This window comes from Excalfactoria chinensis, chromosome 1 (assembly GCF_039878825.1).
Source record: "Excalfactoria chinensis isolate bCotChi1 chromosome 1, bCotChi1.hap2, whole genome shotgun sequence".
Classification (NCBI taxonomy): domain Eukaryota; kingdom Metazoa; phylum Chordata; class Aves; order Galliformes; family Phasianidae; genus Excalfactoria; species Excalfactoria chinensis.
The window spans coordinates 9,855,460-9,874,372 of record NC_092825.1 but is presented as its reverse complement, the minus strand read 5'-3'; the positions used below and the strand labels follow the sequence as shown (position 1 = coordinate 9,874,372).

The 18,913-nt window shown below is 40.2% G+C and overlaps 1 protein-coding gene across 1 annotated transcript in view; it reads right to left on the bottom strand.

Moving 5' to 3' along the window:
* Nucleotides 1–12,917, bottom strand: part of SEMA3C (semaphorin 3C) — a 118,186-nt gene extending 105,269 nt beyond the window's left edge. Inside the window, exons 1-2 of the mRNA XM_072351084.1 lie at nt 12,520–12,917; nt 9,363–9,503 (exon numbers count right to left, since the gene is read on the bottom strand). Of these exons, the coding sequence (XP_072207185.1) occupies nt 9,363–9,465 (103 nt within the window). The 5' untranslated portion in view covers nt 9,466–9,503; nt 12,520–12,917. The remainder of the gene's footprint in view (nt 1–9,362; nt 9,504–12,519) is intronic.
* Between the last annotated feature and the right edge of the window lie 5,996 nt (nt 12,918–18,913).

The window sequence follows — 18,913 nt, the reverse complement described above, 5'->3', positions numbered from 1 at the left end:
GATGAGGCCTCACCAGGGCAGAGTAGAGGGGGAGGATCACCTCCCTTGACCTGCTGGCTACGCTCTTTTTAATGCACCCCAGAATGCCATTGGCCTTTTTGGCTACAAGGGCACACTGCTGGCTCATGGCCAACCTGTCGTCCACCAGGACGCCCAGGTCCCTCTCAGCAGAGCTCCTCTCCAGCAGGTCTTCCCCCAACCTGTACTGGTGTATGCAATTATTTCTACCGAGATGCAAGACTCTACACTTGCTTATGTTAAACCTCATCCGGTTTCTTACTGCCCAGCTCTCCAGTCTGTCCAGGTCTCTCTGAATGGCTGCACAGCCTTCAGGCGTGTCAGCCAATCCTCCCAGCTTCGTGTCATCAGCAAACTTGCTGAGGGTGGCCACTATCCCCTCATCAAGGTCGTTGATGAAGATGTTGAACAAGACTGGACCCAGCACAGACCCCTGGGGGACACCACTAGTCACAGGCCTCCAGCCAGACACCGCACCGCCAACGACAACCCTCTGCACTCTGCCAGTCAGCCAATTCTCGATCCACTTCACCGTCCACTCATCTATCCCATACTTCCTCAGCTTTGTTATAAGGATGTCATGGGGGACCGTATCAAAAGCCTTACTGAAATCAAGGTAGACTACATCTACCGCTCTCCCCCCGTCCACCCAGCTAGTGACATCTTCATAAAAGGCCACCAGGTTGGTCGAGCACGACCTCCCCTTGGTGAACCCATGCTGAGTACTCCTGATAACCTCCTTTTCTCCCAGTTGTCTGGAGATGGCATCCAGCACAAGCTGTTCCATCACCTTCCCTGGGACAGAGGTGAGGCTGACTGGCCTATAATTACCCGGGTCATCCTTCTTGCCCTTTTTGAAGACTGGGGTGACATTGGCCATCCTCCAGTCTTCAGGCACCTCCCCAGTTCTCCAAGACCTTTGAAAAATTACAGAGAGCGGCTTAGCAATAACCTCTGCCAGCTCTCTCAGCACCCGCGGGTGCACCCCATCAGGTCCCATGGATTTATGGACATTAATGTTTCCTAAGCACTCACGGACCACCTCTTCCCTGACTAAAGGGAAATCTCCCATTCCCCAGATTCTCTCATCAACCACCGGGGACTGGGATTCCTGGGGGAGAGCCCTTTCACTAAAGACAGAGGCAAAGAAGGCGTTCAGTATTTCCGCCTTCTCAGCATCCCCCGTTACCAGAACACCCCCCTCACTTAGTATGGGGCCCACATTCTCCCTAGCCTTCCTTTTGCTGTTAATGTACTTAAAAAACCCTTTTTTATTATCCTTTATCTCCTTAGCTAGATTCAGCTCCAGGTGGGCTTTAGCCTTCCTGGTCGCATCTCGGCAGTCCCTGACTACATTCTTATATTGTTCCCAAGTGGCCAGACCCTTTTTCCACATATCGTGTACTTTCTTCTTTCTGCGGAGCTTGCACATGAGTTCCTTACTCATCCACGCAGGTCTCCTGGCACCTTTTCCTGACTTCTTAGTTACAGGGACACACCGATCCTGAACCTGGAAGAGGAGCCGTTTGAATGCTAGCCAGCTCTCACAGGCCCCCTTGCCTTCTAGCACCCTGGCCCACGGGATGGCCCCAAGTAAGTCCCGGAGGAGATCAAAGTTGGCTCTCCTGAAGTCCAGGGTAGCAATCCTACTTTTTGTTTTGCTTCCTCCGCTCAGGATCTCGAACTCCACCATCTCATGGTCGCTACAACCCAAGTTACCCCCGACTTTTACTTCCTTAACTTTTACTTTTATTAACGAGTCCTTCCTTGTTGGTGAGAATAAGGTCCAGCAGCACCCCGCCCCGCGTCGGTACCTCGACCATCTGCATTAGAAAGTTATCTTCAATACACTGCAAGAATTGTCTGGACCGCGCATGCTTGGCCATATTGGTCGTCCAGCAAATATCTGGATAATTGAAATCCCCCAAAAGTACCAACGCCCGGGAGCGTGATGCTACTTCCAGTTGGCTACGGAAGGCCTCATCAACCTCCTCTTCCTGATCAGGAGGCCTGTAGTACACACCCACTACAGTGTCCCCCTTACCAGCCTGGCCCTTGATTCTCACCCACAAGCTCTCGACTGCTACATCACTCATATCATACTTCAGAAGAGCAAGGAAGTGTTACATCCTGAGATGGTGGCCAAATTCTATTTTTGAGAGAATTAAGACCTTAGCCCTGAAGGATTCTCACAGAGTTACCTCTCATCTCATGGTGATTTGGTGGTATACAGGAGCTGTGTACTGATGAAATGCTATTCCAGAGATTTTTCTATCAAGCTGTCTGGATGGAGAAGGGGTGGGGATTAGAAGAATATTTGTTTCAGATAATAATGTAATACCCTGGATTGCAGTTTCTTGTACATGAAATAAATGACGGTGACTGGATAGCTTTTCAAAATGTTAGCTTTGTTTTTTATTGATGTCTTGGAACGCGTAGGTTTTTTTTTAAGGTCTTAAAATATTTATACTGCATTTCTGAAAATAATCTAGATGTAATCTGGGTTTTTAATTGTGAAGGAACATTCATAAACTATAGTTTTGCACATATAATTTGATGTTTAAGAGAAGTTGGGAATATACCATATACTAGCTATTCCTCAAATGGCAAGGAAACATGACCTCCACCAACCGTACCCACAAAAGGAGCAAGAGATTCTTTTATCAAGGAGAGAATGTTATCCTTATATTTACCATAATAAAGAGACAAATAGATTTATTGGGAGGGCATGATGGTCCTACCACCAGAAAAAGGGTGGTTTCTTGTGAGAGGCAGAGCTATCACTCCTCATCTCCATTCTGCTGTGGTACCAGAGTTTTTGCTCCAGTGTATCAGCAGGCATGAGTCCTGCTTTCCAAAGAATTCATATCAGTGATGGATGAAATCACATGATGCAAATGCAAAGCATCTTCTCATACAGACTCTAACTGTACCAATTCTGAACAGAACAAGGATGGATGTACAAAGGGAAAGGAGGAATAATTAACAGTGTTAGCCCTTCATTAATCACTATCTTCCATTTCACTACCAGAAAGACACACTTATCTTTATTTGCACACAGAGAGGTGTCAGAACTTCTGATTCATGCAGGTGAAGTATTTTTCGCACCTCGGGCACATCCCTGAGGTCCCAACTCTGTAATTGGTTGAAGAGGGGAAAACACAAACTTCTTTTAACCTGATGCTTGTTGCAGCCATAACAATCTGAACGTAAGATGAGATGGCACACTGGAATGGAAAATAGTCCTTATCAAAGGCCCTTCCCCCAAGAAAGAGTGCCTAGTCTTTTTTGAGGAGTGTAATTGAGAACACTCATAAGACAGTACCAAAAGGAATGAAATACACATGTTGAGGGAACAGCCAGTTCAAGTTGCAGGATAAGGTCTTGGTCTATGTATTTATTCATGCTAGGATCTCAGTCAATGCACTTCAATAAAATGAGTAATTGTTGTGAGTCACATCACTAATTACATCTTATACACAAAAAGGCTTGTGCAACAACACATATCAAAGAGCACTGTGAACTCATCCAGTACGGAAACAGCTCACAGAGAAGCCCTTATTACTGATAATAATTCTGAAAAAGATAGGGTATTAGAAATGTCTATGACATTTTTCCTCTCATTGCATTTCTTTTAAACATAAAAGATGCGTTGTATAATAATGGAAATAAGTCTATGTAGAGACTTTAGCATTTGCTTGAGACACAAAATACAAGGAAGAAATACAACAAGAGGACAGTAGAATTGCCCAAGATAGCTATTTGCTCCGTGAAAAGCAGAGACAGCTAATAATGTACTGAATCTGCAGAAATGCTCTAAAAAAGTTTTGATTTTTCTACACTAAAAAAAAAAAAAAAAAAAAAAAATTAAATAAAAATCAAGTAATGATGGTTCAGATACAGGTGAAATTGAATGACCTGGGAAAAAGATAAGATTAAAGGGAATAAATAAGTTCTTAGACTTTCTAGCATGCAAGAAACAGTCATGTCTTCTCAGACTTCGCAAAGTTTACATGAGTAATTCATCCAAGCATAGGATTACTTTTCCCTTAAACTTGGGGCCTGATAATTAATTACCTAGTAGACCATGTTCTTATTTATGTTGTCCTATAAGGGTACTTTTAGAGACTTCAGAGAACCTATAATCAACAAGGGAAACATTGCCTATGATTTCAGCTTTATTACTTGAGTTTTCACAGCTGAAGTCAAACACATACAATCTAACTCTGGATACAGTATCAGTAGAATACATTTTCTTCCCTCACTCTTTCAACAATGACAGAGAAGCCAAGTTAGTTGCACTGTTGCTGACTGAGAGTTAGTGTGAAAACAATCAGGTTTAATGTTTATTTGGCAATGGATTCTCTACCCATTAAACTCTAGAAGGAGTTTAATGAGTCAGGCTTTTATCCCATACTACCTTTAATATCTCTTAGAAAATATTGTATGTTACATTTAACTCATAGCCTACTCAAATAATTTAATTTATATACAAGATTCATTTTATTATATCTCTATCTGTTGATTTGTAACAGTAAAAGACTCCATATACAGAGAAAACAAAGATCTAAAAGCTACCTCCAGTTGTAATTTGTAAATTACTGGCCTTTCATAATAACCCAAGATTTAGTTTCCAGTTATATCAAGTGTAACAATACTAACTTCACTGCTAAAGAGAAGATTTTCAGTTGACAATATTCAAGAATGTTAAATTTTTAGATCTCCAGTGTGAAACAGAATTGAATTTTCATATGGTTGGTGCTCAGCTTTTTGTAAATCAGCATCATTTGAGATCTATTAAGCTGTGAAAGCCACAACTCAGTCACTTCTGAGAAAATATGATTCATGATTTGCTAAATATTATACCACTAAAAATACACTCAAGGGATTTCTAGGTAAGTTCTTAATAAATAAATAAACGAAATAAAACAATGTATCACTTCTTTTCCCCCCCCTCAATTTAAAAAACGAAAAACCAACAACTTCATTTTGCATGTAACTTTTATTCCACAGACACCACCAAATATTCAATCAACTGTTTAAGCAAAAAGCATTGCCTACTAGAATGTCATCAGCACAAAGTCCACCAAATAATAAATGAACTTTTTATTAACTGTGGTAACATTAACATTACAATGAGGGATTGTTTAGAAACAAGTTGTACTGCTGTTGCTCAAGAGCTCAAAGAAAACGGTTCTCAGTTCCTTTATTTCTCCTTGAGGGTAACCACAGGGGTTGCATTAAATCTTTTTAAATATGTTGACAGTTGAATGTGTGCTGCTGTTGCTCTGGTGACATTTTATGCTTTTTAATTGTCATTAATGAAGCTGACTGATACTCTCTTAAAAGCGCTTTACGTGTTCTAGCAATTTTAAGACAAAAAGAGAAACAAAACAGTCTGCAAATTAGCCTTGATCCACTTCTCTTATGGAATTTTCACGGTAGACAATGGGAGAATCTGCATGGGAAATATCTTCTTGGCCAGACATTTTAGGTAGGAATGCATGAAACGTTCCCAGTAAACTGTGAAATTATCACTTGATTTTGCCTCTGTATAAATTCAAAGTTCAAATATGGGCCTGAATACATTTTCAAAAAATAAGTAGTGGAAATGCTTTGACAGATTCAGAGTCTGATATTAAAGCAGCTCAGCCCGGCTCACACTGGGCTTTTAGTAAGTTTGAAAACATAAATGGGAGCTGGAACAAAAAGTTTGAAACTATCCTGGCATCTCATAACTCTACTGTTGTTATGATAATACTCCCACTAGCCTTGAGAAAGGCTTGCCACTAAGGAGCCTGAGAGATGCAGCTCCCTGTTATCTGTTCAGAAACATGTAGTAACAAGGAGAAATGTATGTAATTGGAGAAATAGAGGAATGATGCTTGATAGTTCATAAACAGATAAGTAATTTGCTATAAGGAGAAAAACTGTGGTTCTTTAAATTATGATGGGTGATTTAATTAGATTGGGAAGATCTATTAAGGGGCAAGAAGCTAGAAGAGATGAGAGGAGGAGGAATAGTGTAGGGACATGTGTTGTGTCCCTCCCTGCTTCCGCAGCTCCCACATGCTCAGTGGTAACATGACAAACAACTCCAACAGTATTGCAGCTGCTGCACCACAGGCTTCACATCTTTGCAATTTAAGAACTAGAAAAAGCTGGAGTCACCTATCTTCAGCTAAAGCAGCTCTTCAGATGTAGCACAAAATTGATAGCCTGAGCCATTACTGTTAAACAGGACAATTAAGTTATAATAAATCACTCGAAGCAAAATGAGAACCCCGTCACCTGATTCTCTATAGGTCTGGTGCTGGATATAACTGCATATACCTGTGCAAAACACACAGCTCAGCTCCAGGCTGACATTTTCTTTTTATCTGAGTGAATGGCTATGCACAGTGAAAACAAAAATCAGGCCTAGGAGCTCTGCATGACACAGGAATTTTCAAGACACTCAGGGTGCAGGCAATAAGTTCCAGAGTCATTTCAGACTCACATTTAACAGTCTCAGCTGAGTCATGAACTACATTTTAATTGGACAAGAGGCCAAGCTTTTGATTTCAAAAATAGAAATTAGGGTTGCAGTCCTTCGCTCATTGAAGTTAATTGCAAAATCCCTATTATCAGGCTCTTGAGGCATTACCCAGGCTTACTTTTTAATTACAGTTGATTCTTAATGAAGTAGATGGCAAACAGAAAAGCAGCCCATGATTCAAACGGTTCACATTTTTATCTTTCTTGATGAACAACAGAATAGGTCAAGATACTTGGTAGATTTTCCCATGAGAAATGCCATGATGTGAATAAGCTCAATTGACTTGATCCTGAAGGAGCAGGTTAGCTTTGAAAAGCATCACCAATTTTCTCCTCCTGTACACATTCTATCCCCAAAACATAAGCACTGTAATTACTGACACTGAGCCAAACCCAATTCAGAACTTGAAAAATATCATGTAAGTATCTTAAGCTTGAATGACTTGTCTTTATTGTCTAATGTCATTTAAAACATAAGGAGCTCTAATTATAGTTCTATTTTCAAATGATGCACTTTAAAAGAGTGACAATTCTCCATAAAAACCTGACAACATCTCAGGACATGGAGACAGCCAATAGCTTGATATTTCTATGTGATTTAAAATAAAAACCCAAAACGCTATGAAGCGGCTTACACAGAAAGATCATGTTACCACATTTAGTGAAACAATACAATGTTTTACCTTTTTCCTCTTATTTTACTATCTCTGTAAATAAACAAAGATTTATAGAACAGTGGCTAGACCATTATCTTGTACAGCAGAACCTGCAAACTCTCATTTCTATAAAGAAAATTCTTCTTTACCATCTGGAAATCAGGCTTAAAAATAAACACTGTTTTCATCTTGTATGAAAAGATCAGTCATATTTCAGACATTACTTGATGTATTATAAAATGCTTGTGTAATTTCTTCTTTGTTTTTGACAGACCCATTTAAAAAGAAAAAAAAAAAAAGATTTTAATATATATATATGCACACATTTTAGGAAAAGTCTGAATGCTGAAATAAGTATTAGGGAAGTTTAAATGTCTGTTTTAAAATAATCAGGAAATATCACTATGTTTAGGTAATACTTTCTACTTTCACTGAAAAGGATTCTCAGCTCTACTCATGCAAAGCATTGATTTAAAAAACAAGGCCATGGAACAAACTGTGCAACTCCTGTGAAAGATACAGTAGGATTAATCTGTAATCAGTGCACCTTCTCGGTGACACAGAGCTTTCACAGCTCCTTTCAGAGGAAGGAGGGACAGCCTCCTTTCAACCAGGACAAACTAAGGTTTCAATTTACCTTGTCATTACTTTTTCCTCAATTTTGTCCCCCCCACACACCCCCATGGGTGAAACTGCATTTCAGAATGAAACACAGATCGCCCTAGCCCCAGCTAAAACCACTTGCTCCTTATTACAATTCTTTCACAAGCCTGAATGAGAAAACTTGAGTGTTTCCTACCTCACACTCCAATAACAGATCAAGGGAAACCCAGGCCACTGTGGACAGAATGTGCAACCCTGAAGCAGTCTAATTCATATAACTGCGACAGGCCTGCAAGTGCAGCACATAATCATGTCCAAATTTGCTTCTAGACTGAGTTTTGTAGAATCAGTACCATCTAAATTAAATCACCACTACTTCCACAAGGAAAGGAAATTCCCATCTGCTTCTTCAGTTGGCAGCACCCTCTTCAAATATCAGTTTTACCACTGCCTTTACTGAAGCCACACCAAGAAACCCCTACTGAAATCAAACACTTCGAGCCCTACACTTACAACATAGAACACCTTACATTGTTCAGTCTACTTCACATTCGCACTTGGCAGGTTTCATTCCAATACCTCCCTGACCCAAGAGTACACAGCTATAACCGTTGCTGTGAGTAGCAATTGGAAGTACTTCCTAACAATAGCAATTGTCAAAATAGTACTTCAGAGATTGATCAGAGCACACAGACTATGCCCAAAGCAGGGAATGGTATCTGCAGGACAGCCTCATGCTCACAAACCATACAGCTCATCATAGTTGACTCTGTCAATGAAGGTAGCAGTGAGCCATCAAGCCTCAGAGACAATCCCAGAAAACAGAAAGGGTTGAGGAAAATGAATGCCCTTGTATTTAGTGATAAGTTCTGTTCAGATTTAACAGAAGCCCAAAGAACCCAGACATTCTCACATGATGGCTAAAATCAGCAATTAACAGAAGGCTTAATGCTAGAAGAAAAAGCTACCTTGCTATTAAAGTAATACTGAAGTAATTGGATTAATAACATATTGCTCATCACTTCAGAAGTAAACATGCATTTCTTTTGAAAACAATTATTCTAATTACTTGTGTAAGGCAGGTATCCACGGTTTGAAATGGTAAGTACATCCAACACATTTTATCAAGTGTGCAAAAATCTGTGTTGCCAAAGGACTCTGTCTTGCTATCTTGGTCAGCCTTCAAGCAGTTCCATTTTCATAGTGAAAATAACTCAGCTGGGCATCAAGTGAAAGCAACTAAACTTATTAACTATTTCTATTACACGCCATGTACCTTACATACATTTTCTTTCAAAAAAAAAAAAAAGCTAAGAAATAAAATCTTAATAATAATCATAATAACTTTTAAATAAAGAAAAGGGATGCATGCATAGTAGCGATAAACTTCAGAAGAGAATCAAATTTAGACTGATAGGCACCTCAACAACACAAACCAAAAATAGTTAATTGTGGGCACAGACTAAATAGTTTCTACTCAGTTATTGAATGGAAGGTGGAGAGAAATATGTTCAATCATAACATAAGAATGTTTATCTTCTTTCTTACCATTGAATGTTAAAAACACCCTTGCTTGAGGCTGGGAAGATCCTTTTACGCCACTGAAGTAAATAAATATCCCAATCACTGCGTGCAGTGCAAGAAGTGTCATTTCTTCAGATTTGCAACTTAATATCCAAGAAAAGAAACCTGAAAGAAAGAGAATTGGCATTACATGCTGTTACACGATTTTGTAGAGCACAAACAGCGCTACAGAACAATCTGTGCTACAATGCTCTCCCATCTGATGCCATAATATATGATAATATGAAGGAGGTAGAGCACTTCTTGTTTTTTCTTTATAGATCTGAAAACGGTCTTCTCCAGCTGTGCTCTGTGCTGGCACAATAAGAGCTCTCTGCTGTTACAATGAGCCTGCAGAGCCTTAGTTTTGGCTACAGAAGACTACAGCGTTAGATTCAGATTATTTAAATAAAGACAATTCCACCTGCTGGAAAAATAATTATACTAAATGTCAAGGCAGAGCAAAGCAAGGCCAGGAGATAAAGTTTCAGGAATAAAAAGCTGACTGATATTTTTAGACCTCTTGACTTCGTTAACTTCATATTTGATCTTAAAAATAAATAAATAAATAAATAGAAATCAAATGTGTTTGGAAATGAGCTTTGAATTTGGGTTGAGTGCTCTAATAGCCCTCTATACCCTCTTTTAAGATCAAATCCTGAATGTGTACGTCACTAATCTCAAAAGCACTGAGACCAAAAGTATTTCAGCGTGCTTGAAACTATTAATCAACATTTGCTTTTTGGACTAGCTTCTTTTTGCAACCCTTACTTTCTCTCTCAAGACTTTTACAGAGCGCTAAAACTGCCCTGTGTTGTACAGTGTGTAAACACTTGATACTTGGGCTACTATACATCTGCTTACTCTACATTCATTTTATAGGGGGAAGCGGTTAAGAATACTGAGCTTTTCAGAGAACAGAAAACACTCCAGAACAAATCTGCACCATTTCATAGGTCAGGAAGACTCACAATGGGCTTGAGCTCTTTGGAATCAGTGTCACTTTCCTACCAATTCTAGTCAACTTTGGTCTAAACCCATAAAACCCAAATATTAGTAACTGAACACTGTGTATCTGTGATGCTCATAAACTGCACCTCTCCAAAAACTGTGAAGTTCAAATTCTATTTTAATTATGAGAACTTTGATCATGGTGTCCGTGATTTTCTTCAGCTCAGCCTAGTCTTCTTCATATATGTATATATATATATATATATATATGTTTTCTTTTTGGCATTAACTACCTTTCTACTGGACACCATCTATTACTTGATCAGGTGATATATTTAGTTCTATAGCAAATGGCAGCACCTTGAAGAGCACAGCTCCAAAGTCCAGAAGATACCTTTAAAGTCTATATATTTATCTAATGAAGAGTGTTGTTTGTGCAACCACTTCACACTTCTTCACCTCAACTCGAGCACTGCAGTCCCTCCAGTGGAAGACAACACTTCTACATCTTTGTTCACCGAGTCTCTTCTGAGATTCAAACCTTTTCTAAAAGAACTGGCTGCAACCACCCCATCATGGCAGGAACCATCTGTCAGGCAGGAATTACTTTAGGTCAGCACCAGTTCAGGCTGGATCCACATCACTAAGAGGTAAAAGCTCCATCTCTCATTACCAGCTCTGTCATTCCCTATCCACGCACTGTAATTCATTTTTAAAGGCTACTCTCTGCATTAGACTTTCACGCGAAGTTGGTGTAGGATGAAGAGAGCATGCAGGAGGACACAACTCTGTAGCCCACACTATACCCTGCCCTGTCCAGTTAGCTCTGAAGTAATAAGATGGGGATTCAGACCAAGTAATGCTACCACTCCACTAATTGACACAAACACTGGTGTCAGAAATTTTCCAGATACAGAATTGGTCTACAGAAGAAATATATTCATCATGGCCCTCTTCCAAATTATTTCTAAAGGTCTGTTAACTAATAAAATGATAGCTGAAGAGTTTTGCCAAAAATAATTCTTAAACAAGCTGCATGAACTCCAACATTAATGCTGCTTTGTGGGCTTTAAATTCAAAACCCTGCAACCAGCCCATGGGATATCCTTTAACTTAGCCCTCTTTTAGTAGAGAGAGAGGCCATTAAATCCTGATAAGATTGCTTTTTCAGGCCAAAACAAATAGGCAATCACACTGAACATGTGATTTAACAGATGCAATGGGATTAGTATTTTACAGTAGTAGCACTTTGCTTTCTTTGCAATAGAGATGAAAAGTCAGAGGAGCAAGCATGTGGCTTTCTGTCTTCCCTTAAATGATACTGTAAGAAATAATACTAACAAAAAATAAACCTTTCAGCACTCTTTCCCTCCCACTCTCATGCCTCCTGCCAACTCCAGCACAATCAGCTACAGGAGTGAAACATTACTACATTTCATTGCTCAAATCACACATCTTCACCATTCATACAGAAGTGACAGGCAAATGTAAGACCGAGGCTGTAAGCAGCATGGTTCCTACCCAGCTGTTAGACACATAAATAATAAATGCATACAGTGCCACAGAGGTATCTCAGGGTGCCTGACATATCAGTACTTAATAGCTGTAAGTTACATTTCAGAGATTTACACATCTAGTAACCAAGCACAAACTCACTGCAGGTTTGAATCTCTCTTTGGGCTTATATCCCAACTCTGAATTTATCTCACTAAGTCATGATACTATATTCAGCATGTCCCGTGCACATGATCTGCACTGACAACACACAGACCTCAAATCTTCTCAAGTCTTCTTAAATAATCTTTTGGAACAAACAAAAAGCAATATCTAACTCCATTTCTGTCCATGTCTGCTGTTAGATCTTACTCAGTTCTAAACAAACCAGCAAACCAACACTGAAGTGGTGAAGCTTTCCTGTCATAGAGGCTGCTTTCAGCACACAGCTTTGCTTTGGAAAGTATTACGCAGCTTTGCTGTTAAGTGCTGCGCAGGTGTCATCTGCTGCAGCTTCACTCTTACTCTGACACCCCATAAGGAAAACCAGTCATCAGAAGAAAAGAAAGAAAGGAATAAAAAGGAAAAGCTCAAATCCAGACATACTTTGACTATCTGTGAACAGTAGAAAAATTCAAATATCAAACAAATTTCACATTTATTACAGCAGAGAAAAAGAACTTCCAATCATGCTTACCCAGCTATTGGAGGAGCCAACAGTACAGACTTCTATCTGGTTTCTATCAGTTTATGGGCTCCACTCCTGTTACCAGAACGCTTTAACTCCAAACTTGACTCACGGTGGGAAGAAAAAATAAAATAAAAATAATAATAATATTAATGAAGAAAAGTCTCTCTTCTTCGTGGTTGCAAAGGTACTCCCAGCTTCTCTGAAAAATAATCCTAAGGCACCAGGAGCGCTTCTCGCAAGCCCTCAATGAAGCACCTAGAAGTGAATGGAAAGTGACCGCGCGGTGACGGTGAAAGCTCCGGTTTCCAGTTACAGCACTGCCCAGCCCTTACCGCCGCTCTGAGAGGCGAAGCACGGCAGTGCATCATTAGCTGAGCAAGTAGGGGCTGGAGCTCATAAATAATGCCGAGGCCACACCCCGCGGAACGTGGAGCCGCCGGCTCGGCCCGCCCCAGGCTCCGTTCGGCAGCGCAGAGCGGGCGCGCAGCCTGATCGCTTGGGGGGTGGGTTCCCGGCGCAATAAAAGGCTTTTGAGGGAGCAGCACCCGGCTTGTCCCAACAGAAAGGCGGCTGCAGGTTGCTCTTCAGTTCCTCTGTTTGCTCGTACCCGCGTATGTCGCGTGGCCGCGGAGTTCGCGGGTGGGAGACGCCCGGAAAGTTTCCTTCTCTCGGTACTAAGAGCCGCCCTGGGGCTGCCGCTGTGTCCCGACGGCAGCGCTGCGGCTGCCCTGCGAGCTCCGTGCTGGCTCCGTGCCGGAGGAGAGCGAACCCGGGCTGCGAGCTGGACGGTGCGGGGCAGCCTTCGGGGCAGGCCGGTAGATGTCACTGTGAAGAGAGGGAACGAGGCAGGGTTGTGGGGAGGAGGAACCCAGGTCATACCCAGCGCCGGACAGGGGGATATCTCTTTTTTCTATCTTTTTTCTGTATTGTTTCTTCTATTTGAAGCTTAAAAATAAAAATATACATATATACGAGAAAGAAGCATTGGAGCAGTAGCTGGATTCGTATCTCAGCCTGCTGATTGTACCGGGAGTTTTCCACAGGCTTTCAGAATCCATTCCCCAGTTCAGGAGACTGGGAGCAGCTCAGTTTTGCCTGAGGTCCTGGATGTTACCTCTTGCAGACTTTCTGGTTTTGTTGTTTGGTTCTTTTTTATTTCCTTGGGGTTTGTGCTGTCAGGGAGCAGACAGCTTTGAACGTGTAACCAAGATGTTTTGAAAATGGGGATTGCAGCATCTCTCCATTAAAGCCACTAGGATGTTTCAAAGAGCGGTATTTGGGTTCTGGGCCATTTGGTAGCCAAGGCCTGTGGAAAGGTCTTCCTTAATTGGGTGTTTTTTGTTTTTAGTCTGGTTTGGTCTGACCTTTGGAATGAACACTTCTTCTGAATCAAGATTTCCACTTTTGCAGGGGAAAGTGTTCAATAATCCAGATGAGGGTTGCACAGCTGAGTGCTATTGCAGCACTACCTCAGAGGAGAACATCTCTGAATATTTATGGAGCCTTGTCCTACAGGCAGAAGTACGTAAACAAGGACTCAAAGTGGATCAGTGCCCACACTCAAGTTACAGCTTTGTTTCCAGCTATTATAATCTAGCCATACTAAAACAGCTAATGCTACTTGTGCATATTGTAGCCACAGGGCACTGCCCTTACTGAGCAAGTTTAGTCCATGCACTTGGCTGTCTTTGTGGCCAGTGCAAGCCTCTTTGTAAAAGTTTGCCTACATGTGTTGGGGTCACACTGTTCAGAAAGTTTCTTCCCCGGGATTCGGTGCCAGGCTAGCATAGTGTTTTCTTCATTAAGAATCTACTGCCTTATGAGACATCCATAATCTCTGAGAACCTGAATGTATGGGATGCTTCTTCCTCTGGAGTGAAGTGTCAGGTTTACAGCTGATTCCCAAAAAGAAAGGAGTTCAGAATTTTGAAAAGCTTTACTCACTTCAGATCACATTTTGAGGATAGAGTAGTTGATTCTACCAGGTGAGCTAAACTCCAGATCACTGCTGTTTTTGTTCAAGTTCTGTTTAACACAAAGAAACTATGACAAAATGCATAGACATTTGCTGCCATTGAGAGCTGTTAAACTAAAGCACCAGTGAGCTTGTTTGCTCAATGGCCAGGCGGCATGGCTGTGAACATGATGTTGCTCATTCTTGAGATGTGGTAATGTCCAAATGCCTCAGAATCTGACAGCAGCAACCTGGCAAGAAGAGAAGTCACTTGTCTGCTTTGGAAAATCCCCACAACTAAGTGCAATTAGAGATCACCACACCAAGCAGCAGAAGTGAATCAGCTAACTTTATATTCTCTCTTGCTGTGGTCTGTGCAGGCTGATTCAGAGGAGAATGCACAGAAAACCACAAAGCAAAATGTATGAAATAACCTCTCTTTTAGTAGAATTTTTTAGAAGAATTGTAGTAGGTGGCAATGCCAGTCAAAGGACAGTGGTACTACAGAATAACCAACAGTGAAAACTATGGTGACTGTAACCATCCTTTGACACTTCTACTTTTTCTTCTCAAAGTTCAGAAGAAAAATTTTGTAGTTAAGATCACAGACACATGTTCCTAATAAGGCATCCTTAGGAGAGGACAACAAAATACTCAGGCATGAATCAATGTCAGCATTAGTTCAAGTCACTTGTGTTGGTCTGTAATTTGGTATATATGAATACCGGAGAGCCATCTGGCTATCTGCACTTCTTTTACATATGTGTTAGCTGTATCAGAGATAAAAAAGTAAAATAGAACACTGAAGAAAATTATGGGGATTTCCGACACTCCCTCAAGGACTTTGGATTTTATAGAACGGTAAATGAACTACAAAGAGACAAACACAAAACTTTAATCTGTGAGATACCATCATACTTGTATATCTGTTAGGCAAATCAAGAGTATGCTAATTTAAAAAACAAAAAGCAAATTGAGACATGAATAAGCCTGCCATATTGATTTATTTGTATTTAACGTGCATATGTGCAGGTCAGAGCAAGATAATTAACTTTAAAAAGCAGTTTGAACTTCACAGCTGGGCTGAGTGAAATGGTTAAAGTTTTACTTCAGATGTTTTCTAATAGCATGCATTAGCTTCAAGCAAGACTCATGGAATGGAAATTACTTTTCCAAACCATGAGGTGGGGTTTCAATATCTACTGGCACGAATAAGCCCTATGAGTGAAAAGAAAAGTATGCAAGACACTTGCTTTCCAGGCTGTGTATTTTTCTGGCTAAAGTGGGGATGAGGACAATTAAATTCAACTCAGCTTTGCAGCTGATTTTTAATAATTGATATATTCACAAAGCAGGCAGAATGCTGTAGGTTTTGCTTCTTATCCTGATTTGGATTGCATGTGGGTTTTACAACTACATGCAGTTACTCCAGGTGGCATCACATGTGACAGGATAGAGTCAGTCCCTTGCTCTCAGCTTTGGAATTGGAACAGCTCTGACCCCACATTGTGATCTGAACAGACACTCATGGCCAAAACAACCAGATGCTGATTTTGTTGTATTTGTGCATGGTATTTGCTTCTTACCCAAACAAATTATCCTAATAGACCCAGGACTAGCTTTAGAACTAAACACTAACTGAAGCCAGGAAGAAGAAAGTCAAGGGCAGATCTAAGCTTTTACTTAAGATTTTGGTTGGGGTTTGACTTTTATGTTTTGTTTTTGTTTGCATTTTTCTTCCCCAGTTAGGTTTTGCGCTCCTGAAAAAGTGAAAAATTGTTGGAGGCAGTAGAAGCATAAGGAACACAGCTTTGAAAGACGAGAGCAATGAAGATGGTAGAGGAAGAAGACAGAAATCTCCAAAGACACAAGTTGAGTGGTAAAGAGTGCCTGGTAGAGAAGAATCAGGTAATTTTTCTGATCTACAATAACTATTCATTAACAGGGGGTTCAGTACTCAGTTTCTGCTTTGAACACACGCACAGACTTATTATTCAAGTAAGGTCAGATGCTATTATACCAAAATAAATAAATAAATAAATAAATAAAAAGAAATAGTAAAGACATTAAAGTGACCATCAAATGTGATCCAGTCCTTATTTAAAAATCAGAGGAATTGCATACATAGCTGATGTGCATTTTCTAAATGATCAGAGAAAATGGTATTAAGTTCTTTTTCTTCTGTCTTCATGTATGAGTGTCAAATCCCCTTACACAGAAATACACTGTAGTTAGGTAATTCAATTAGTTCATCTTTGTTTCTTCCACAGTTACAAGAGCTGGAGAAATTGTGAAATGTATCAGCAGTTTATTTTAGGAAAGCTATTGGATTTTTGTTTTGAAGGTCTGCTAATATGAATTGTGCTCTGTATTTTTTATACATAACAAATTGTTCAAAGATTGCCAGAAATATTAAAGATAAAGTTGTTGGTGATATTTCTGAATGATCAGAGATGGGGTGAGGTCTTTGGGCATAATGCATCCTGACTGATCAATGGGCTTATTCACATGGGTCAAACAAGGACTGCTCATGAAGAACAAGGCTTCATCAAAAAGGTCAAAGCATTATGAATCCTCTGGAATGTAACTAATAATACATTGTCAGACTGAATTCACCAAACAGTTTGCTTTTTACTACTTTATACTGAATGAAAGTTCATTTGCAGGAGACAATTTGTCTCTTCATAGTTAAAGAAAAATATGGTACTTACGAACAGGATCAGTGAAGCCATATTAATGAGGCACTATTATGTGTCTGGGAAAGGGGCAAACATGCTCTTATTTTGATAAAACTCCAGTTGTCTCCGGTCAGATTGACACAGCTCTGAATAGCTTCCCTGGAAGTCATTGTGCCAGCACTTCACAGTGAGCCATGTCAGAGAATCGTAGAATATCTCGAGTTGGAAGGGACCTATTGTGATTTCTTTAAGGTCATCATCAAATAAGTACTTCTGTGTCTGTACAAAAGATGTAAGCTGATTCTGGTATGTTACCAGGCTTTCACGGCCCTCCCTCTTCAGTGAGGCAACCACATTATTGCTGTTCCTAGGAAAGGCATAGCCTTTTGGTCAGATTTTCCACCTTTTAGCAAGTATGACTAAATGAGGTCAGTGATATAACTGGAGCCACTCTGCTTAGACAAAGCTGGATTCTAGCTTTTAACAAATAAAACAAGTCATCATTATTTGGGCTTAATAAGTGAATTAATAAGAATATGCATTAAGAATGCTTGAATGAAAATGGGTGGTCCTTGATGCGCTAAGGATGGCTTCAGGCCAAGTAAGCCATAAATACAAACACAAGTGCATAGAGGATGCAATAATGTGCTTGTTGTCTGTGTGTTGAAAGAACTTGGAATGAAGGTCCTGTGGTATGAGGAGATCAACTAGGCCACAGGGGTAGAAAACAGGATCTGCAAAGGAGAAGCTTTTTATCCAGACAGGAAAATAGAGGTAGGAGGATTAGGGAGAAGAGATTAATGTTGAATAGAGGAGGCCAATGACAGCACCATGGATGTTTTGGAAGCTTCCAGTATGAGCTGCCACTCCCCAGCCTGGTGCTGGATTTGTTGCTACATGCTTAAGGGCTCACATCACTTCCTCTCACTGTTGGAAGGAGGTTTCAGAAAGGTACCTTTTTTTTTCTATGATTCAGCTTTTTCACTGTTTATAGAGTATTATGTGATTCACTGGTTGGCAAACAGAAAAAAAAAAAAAAAAAAAAAAAAACCTTATGGTTTCATTTGTCTTGGGTTTGAAACAAATCCTGTTTATATAAAACCTGTCCCAGAAGCCTTATTATTTGGTAATTTACCAAACCAGTCCTATTTCCCACTGTCAAATGAAAAGTAATGATGCCACGTGTTGCAGTCTTCAATTTATTAAGTTCTTGGTAAGTATAGACTAAGAGGTATTGATGATATTTCTTAGCTAATTGCTCACTGCATGTTGTCTGGATACTGGAAGCTGTTACTTTAGGAGCATGCAGGGCAGAAATGCCTTGTCCTCTGAGTGTGTCCTTTTGAAAACTGTCCCTGCTATTTTCCTTCAGAAGGTTGGTTTTTTTTTTGTTTTTTTTTTTTTTGTTTTTTTTCATGCAGAAGAGAAGTTACAGAACTTATCTCGAGATGAAAGAAAAGCACAGCTACTGAAAAAGGTCATAACTTAACCCGTGCATACTAAACAGATTGTAGTCTGGAACAACCTGAATAATGCACATTCTTCCCAGGAGATATCAAGGATCTGTGTGTACGGATCAGAGGACACAGAGTCCCCAGAGATGTTTCTTTCTTTACTCATCAAGCTCCTTTTGCATAACACCCTAGCTGTTACTACAGTCAGGATCTTAAAGTAGATCTCCATTCTTATTTTTTCTTAAGCAAGCAGTGGTAATTTTCATGCAATTCCAAAGTTCTCCATAAGGGAAAAGGTGGAAAAGATCAAGATA